Source organism: Trachemys scripta, chromosome 18 (assembly GCF_013100865.1).
Source record: "Trachemys scripta elegans isolate TJP31775 chromosome 18, CAS_Tse_1.0, whole genome shotgun sequence".
Taxonomy (NCBI): Eukaryota; Metazoa; Chordata; order Testudines; family Emydidae; genus Trachemys; species Trachemys scripta.
The window spans coordinates 21,508,365-21,515,162 of NC_048315.1; the positions used below are offsets into that span (position 1 = coordinate 21,508,365).

At 57.5% G+C, this 6,798-nt stretch overlaps 1 protein-coding gene across 1 annotated transcript; it reads left to right on the top strand.

The window, feature by feature from the left end:
- Positions 1-1,732: 1,732 nt before the first annotated feature.
- LOC117867676 (maestro heat-like repeat-containing protein family member 2A) lies at positions 1,733-5,057 on the top strand. The gene is made up of 7 exons (XM_034752897.1): positions 1,733-1,786; positions 1,907-2,026; positions 2,372-2,482; positions 3,245-3,383; positions 3,898-3,938; positions 4,192-4,333; positions 4,948-5,057. The coding sequence occupies exons 1-7, from the start codon at positions 1,733-1,735 to the stop codon at positions 5,055-5,057; spliced, it is 717 nt and encodes a 238-aa protein (XP_034608788.1).
- Positions 5,058-6,798: the final 1,741 nt, after the last annotated feature.

Consider the following 6,798-nt stretch of genomic DNA (forward strand, 5'->3'; position numbering starts at 1 on the left):
GGGTGAGGTGGGCAGTGCTGGGTGCGGGGGAGGCGGGCAGTGCTGGGTGTGGGAGAGGCGGGCAGAGAGTGGGCAGCTCAGGCTGAGATTCTCTGACCCAGCATAAACGTCACAGGCCCCGTTCCCCTCGTTCCCCGCTATTCCCCCCCGTTCCCCTCCCAACCACACCAGCATCTCCCCATTGACTCAGTGAGTTACTCTTGGTTCTCACTGTGGTGAGTGAGAATCTGGCTCTGTGGGCCGAGGGCAGGGTCCTTAGTGCCTGGTCACTGAGGGGTTCACTCCAGCTCAGTTCCCCCTCCCCATGCGCAGGTGTCATGGTGGGGCTATAAACTGGCTGCTGGGGAAGCCGAGGGGGCAGGTGGCCTGGGGGCTGGCCACAGGTACAGGCACCCAAGGGGAGGGGAGCCAAGCGCCAGGCAGGGTTGTGTGCTGGTTAGTTTCTGATCATGTGAAATTTGGCTTTCTCTTTATTCACATGACCCCAGGGAGAGACCCTGCTGAGTTCTGGCCTTTGCACTGAGTCACCCGCTGCCTTCCACAGCCAAACCCGGCCCTGTCCGGTGAGCGCGGGCAGCAGGGCGGGGCTGGTAGGCACATCAGCCCTGCACGGCTGCCCGCGGATGCTGGCTTGGAGGAGCTGTCTGTGGTGCTGAAGGCAGCTCCCTCCCCATGTGCAGGGACCAGGTTCAGGCCCTGATCCCATTGACTCTAATGGGGTGTGGATCAGGCTCTCCGTTGGGTTCCAGGGGAAATCCTGCTCTAGCCCCCTGGGGCAGGGACTCTCTCTGGACTCCCAGGGGCTCAGTGAGGCAAGGTCTGGAGCCAGTGACTCAGGAGTCTCCCCAGTTGACAGCTGTTCTGTAGGCTGTCACAAGGAATGGGCTGGTCCCAGTCCCTGTGGTGCTGTTCTGCAAAGAGAGCCCGCTGATCTCCAGAGTCCCACTGAACCTTTCCACCGTTCTGTCAGACTGGGGCTGGGGCTGGGCTGGGGTGAGTTTGTGGAACCCTCGAATCTCACCAAGCTGGATTCCAAGTTCCTCCCTCGATCTGTGTGGAGCTCACCCGGGCCCAAACCCAGTAAAGAATCCAGTCCCTAGGACCCCTACTACTGTCCCAGTTCCTTGAGTTCTTATTGGGTAAGCCTCAGGCCATTTGGTGAAACAATCCTTCGCTACCAGCAGAGACTGCCTGCCTGCCTCTGTCTCCGGCCAGGGCCCAGCAGAGTCAGTGGCAATTCATTCCACTGGTGCCACCACGAGCTAGTGCAGCAAAGGGGCTCTCCCAGTTCTAGAGGGACCCTTCTTTGCTATGCACGTTGGTCCTGTCACAGCGCAGGGGCTGGATTTGATGCTTTCTTGCAGTCCCTTCCAACCTGAGATTTCCATGGTGATTTCTATGATTTCCTGCACCAATTTTCTCCCCCCTGCCTGCATTTTACCCAATAGAAAGTCTCTCTTCGCTTGGCTAAGGTTTTTGCAACCCCAGAATGTGCAACCATTTTGAGACCATAACATAACCTCAGCACCTCCTTTTTCAGTCTATCTGGTACAAGCAGCGGATACCTGTACCCATCACCCACTGGTTTCCCCATGTCCTATACAATATTTCATCCTTCTTAAACTCCACGCTTTCCCACTGTGACCAGAAAGTTTTTACTGGGGCGTTGTGAGGGGACACAACGTTCCAGGGTGGCTGTGTTTGCCTGTTGATTTGCCAATCACACGCTATCATGAGATCAGGAACTTGTCCGTCTCCTTCTCCGGTCCAGCGGGGCCTAGTGCTGGTCTGTGCAGGGACAGTGCCCAGCACTGCTGCAGGGACACGCTGGTGCCTGTGCTCCTGCCAGCCGTCTCGCCCTATATCTCACCACCACCAGTGACAGTGTCTCCTCCTGGCCCTGCAGGTGAGGGCGGCTGTCCTGCAGGCCATTGGCACCCTGGTCTCAGCAGGGTACGTGGATAAGGTGGAGGGATGGCCTCTCAATTACATTGCCCTGCAGCTTGCTGTGTCGGCCAACTCGCTGGTAAGGGGCAAGGTCAGCTCTCTGCCCATCAGACCTGGATTCACCCCCCTTCTCCCCTCCCACTAGTTGCTCTTCCTGCCACTCACCTCCATCCCCATGGCATGTGAGTCCCTCCCCCCAGTGTCAAATTGGTGCAAATTGCACTTTGCCACTTACAACCAGTCCTGGCCAGCTCGTCCCGGGCATGGAACGCACTCACCCCCAGATCCCTGGCTAATGGGTTCGCCCCAGAGATGCCGTCAGGACCCTCCCCCCACTCCACGCGGAGCGTCACCCTCCCCCCACCTCCCAGCCATGGGAGCTGCTCCCCCACGCAGAGAGTGACCCTGTGCTCATCTTTTCCAGGAGCGTCCAATGCGGAGCCTTCCCCTGGGGGGGCTGCTGGAAAAAATGGTCCAGAAAACCAGCCTGGCCACGTTAGAAATAATCATTGCCTCGGGCAGGGGGATCAGCCAGGTGAGGGACGCCATTGGCGTAAGTGCCGTTACCCCGGATGTACACCCGGCTGAGTGAGAGCAGGACCAGGCCTGGGAGGCCAGGGCGACTGATTTCAGTGGTCACTGCTGATTTACATCAGTGCAAGGGGACAATCAGAGCCCGGGGACAGGCTGTTAATTTTACTGGAAGCAGAATTGGGCCTTGGCCCGTAATTGAACAGTGATAGCATATGGGTGTTGAGGGGGAGGGAGCAGGGCTTGGAGGGGGGTGATGGGGGAGGGGCAGAGCAGGGCTCTGAGGGCGTGAGAGTGCGGGGCAGAGCTGGGCTCTGAGGGGGTGAGGGTGAGGGGCAGAGCTGGGCTCTGAGGGGGTGAGGGTGAGGGGCATAGAGGAGGTCTGAGGGGGTGATGGGGAGGGCAGAGCAGGGCTCGGAGGGGGTGAGGGGTAGGGGCATAGAGGGGCTCTGAGGGGGTGAGGGTGAGGGGCAGAGCTGGGCTCTGAGGGGGTGAGAGTGCGGGGCATAGAGGGGGTCTGAGGGGGTGATGGGGAGGGCAGAGGAGGGCTCTGAGGGGGTGAGAGTGCGGGGCATAGAGGGGGTCTGAGGGGGTGATGGGGAGGGCAGAGGAGGGCTCTGAGGGGGTGAGAGTGCGGGGCATAGAGGGGCTCTGAAAGGGGTGATGAGTCAGTCCACCAGCAGGGACACAGGCTGAGACTGCTTGTGGGGGAGCTGGTGGGACAGGATTCACCTAGCCCTGGGCTCTCTCACCCTCGTCTCTGCAGGAGCTCTGGGTACGGCTCCTGGGGTACGTTCCCCACACCCCTTACACTGATTCCATGACCCCCCTGTGCCGCTGCCTGAGGATCCTGGCCGCGCAGCGGCAGCAGCACAGACAAGCAGCCCACGACTGCAGGGAGCCAGGTCAGTGCAGCAATGCTCAGCCCCTGGGATCACAGCCCCAAGCTGCCCCAATCACGGGCATGGGGGCCCTGGGGTACCAGCGGGGATCTGCTGGGGAGAGCAGGCCCCAGGGAGCCCCTAGAGGAGCCTCTCCCACAGCACAATGGGAGCTGTTCTCCGTGGGATGTATCAGGGGAGCAGAGGCAGGGGCGGCATGGGGGTCGTGAGGGCGATTCCTGGGGGAGAAGGCCACATGTCTGCACCTCTGCATGTGCTCTGCAGCGCTGATGCTGGTCAGACATGCCCACCCCTGCCTCCAGCACGCTCTGCCCTGCTGCTCTGCCCCTGGCCAGGTTCCGGGCAATCCCCCTGTGTGGCGTGGGGGTCATGGAGCAGCCTGGGCAGCGGGGGAGATGCAGCTGACCCATTCCGCTCCCCTCCAGCTGGCCCTGCCCCCATCAGGAGGGCACACTGGCTCTGGAAGAGCAGAGCCCCAAACCTGCCTGCTCACAGCCTTTTTCCCCTCTTTTCCCAGTGGCATCTCCGACGCCCCAGCAGCTGCTGGCCCGGCTCCTGGTGAGTGACTCACACCGAGGGAGGGCCCCATCCCTGGGGAGTAGCCCCTGCAAAGCTCAGGTCCTCATCGCCCTGGAGCGAGGGGCTGCCCATATGGGGACTCCCTGACTCCACCATCTGGGCCCCGGGTTCAGGAGGAAGATGCTTAGCACATGTTTCTTGCATGGTCCCCATGCTGAACAGGGGCCGTTCTCTCCCCGCCCCAGTAGGGAGGAGACTCAGCTGGTGCAAATCACCTCCTTTTCGTTCTCAGGTGCTGTCAGCATCCCCCTTCGAGGGAGAAGGGCGCGGAGTGGCTGCGCTGCTCCTGCTGAACGCCCTGCGCCCTGAGATGTATGGGGACGAGGCAGAGCAGTGGTGGATGGAGATTCCAGCTATGGTCCAGTATCTTGACGGTAAGGGGTAGGGGTGGGAGCAGCTGGGATGGGGCAAAGGGAGTGCAGCAGGCTGCACCGTTCTGCCAATGCCTTTTCCCGCCTGCAGCAATGGAGCCAGGGAGAGCACGAGGCCTCTTGGATTGTCACACCCGCAGCCTGATGCTGCATGGTTAGGTCCCCGGATGTCCCATGGGAGGGGTTGGGTTGGATCTGTAGAGCGGAGTCAAGAAAATAACGGGTGAGCAAGCAGAGTGAGGAATGGAGCTGGGAGAATGAGGTGCGATCAGAGCTGAGCTGTGGGGGAGAGAGCTGCTGAGGGCACAGCCAGCAGCACCCTGCAGCCAGACAGGCTAGAGTTGGCTCCTGGGAAACCCAGATGGGACACGTCTTCCCTACGAGGCCATGCCACATTGGACTAGGGTACCCCTGTCATGGGAGGAAGAGCAGGAACTCCAGTGCGGATGGGATCCCTATGGAGGGACCTGCACAGTGGGTAGGGCAGGAGCTTCAGTGTGGATGGGACCGTGGTGTTGGGTCCCCTGGGAAGGGCAGGATGCCAATGTATCAAGGGGATCCAGAAGGGCCTCCCTGGGGCGCTTGGTTAATGGCCAGCTCTGTACCACTCTCTCTAGGACATAGCAAGTTCTCTCTGGACCAGACCGCGTGGGAACACAAGCTGTTGGAGGTAGCACGAGGGCTTCTGTTCATTTTCCCAGCCCCAGAGTGGGTTGCTTTTCACTGAAAAGGGCGTTCCTGTGTGTGGCTGGAAAGAGCGTTGGGACGAGCGTTAGATCCTGGGCCAGGGCTGTCCCTGCTGGCAGTCAGGAGAGTTGCCCCAGCAGGTGTTTTAGCACACTTGCTCTGCCAGTTCTAAAATGCTCAGCTCCTCAGAGCCCAGCAGTGAGAGCCCCCTCCTCACTCACCCCCCTTGCATTTATCTGTGGGGGGAGCCCCTGCACTGGGAGTGGCAGCTGGAAACCCCTGGGCTGGGCTCACTCAATGCTGGCCCCAGTGTCCTCCATCTAGGACCGCAGGCCAGGAGGGCTCTGGGGAGGCTGGAGGCCAGGATCCCTCGTGGGGGTGAAAGCAGGGGAGGAGACTCTGCCCCTAAATGACCCCCTGTGATGGGTTCGGTCACAGAGATCCTCTTGGGACTGTCACCTGATGTGCTGAAATTACCTCTGAGCCCGTTTTCCCTGCCAGCTTGGGACTTCCAGAACCACGTCTTGTTGAGCCAGACAAACTAGCCTGCTGCAACACAGACCCAGGGTCTGGTCCACGCTCCCAAAGCTGCAGACTTAACTGAAGATAGCTCAGCAGGTCACCTATCTCCAGCACCCAGACACCCAGTTCCCAATGGGATCCAAACCCCAAATAAATCTGTTTTACTCTGTATAAAGCTTATACAGGGTAAATTCATAAATTGTTCGTCCTCTATAACACTGAGAGAGAGATATGCACCACTGTTTGCTCCCCCCCATATTAATCACTTACTCTGGGTTTATTAATAAACAAAAGTGATTTTATTAAGTATAAAGAGTAGGATTTAAGTGGTTTCAAGTAATAACAGCCAGAACAAAGTATCAGAGGGGTAGCTGTGTTAGTCTGGATCTGTAAAAAGCAACAGAGAGTCCTGTGGCACCTTTAAGACTAACAGATGTATTGGAGCATAAGCGTTTGTGGGTGAATACCCACTTGGTCAGACACATGTCTGACCAAGTGGGTATTCACCCACGAACGCTTATTCACCACGAACGCTTATGCTCCAATACATCTGTTAGTCTTAAAGGTGCCACAGGACTCTCTGACCAAGTGGGTATTCACCCACAAACGCTTATGCTCCAATACATCTGTTAGTCTTAAAGGTGCCACAGGACAGCCAGAACAAAGTAAGTCACCAAGCAAAATAAAGCAAAAACACACAAGTCTAAGCCCAATACATTAAGAAACTGATTACAGGTAATATCTCATCCTCAGAGATGTTCCAATAAGCTTCTTTTACAGACAAGACTCCTTCCTAGTCTGGGCCCAATCCTCTCCCCTGGTACAGTCCTTGTTAATTCCAGCAGACATCTCAGGTGGTACGGGGTTTTCTCATGACTGGCAGCCCCCTTTGTCCTGCTCCACCCCCTTTTATAGCTTTGGCACAAGGTGGGAATCTTTTGTCTCTCTGAGTCCCCACCCCTCCTTCTAAATGGAAAAGTACCAGATTAAGATGGATTCCAGTATCGTGTGACATGGTCACATGTCATTGTAAGACCCCTAGTCTCCATTCTTCCTGGGTTGGCCCACATGTACACAGGAAGGCTTGCAGGTAAATAAACCATTTACAACCAATTGTCCTAGTCAATGGGAGCCATCAAGATTCTAAACCACCATTAATGGCCCACACTTTGCATAATTGCAATAGGACTTCAGAGTTATACTTCATATTTCTAGCTTCAGATACAAGAATGATACATGCATACAAATAGGAGGAACAT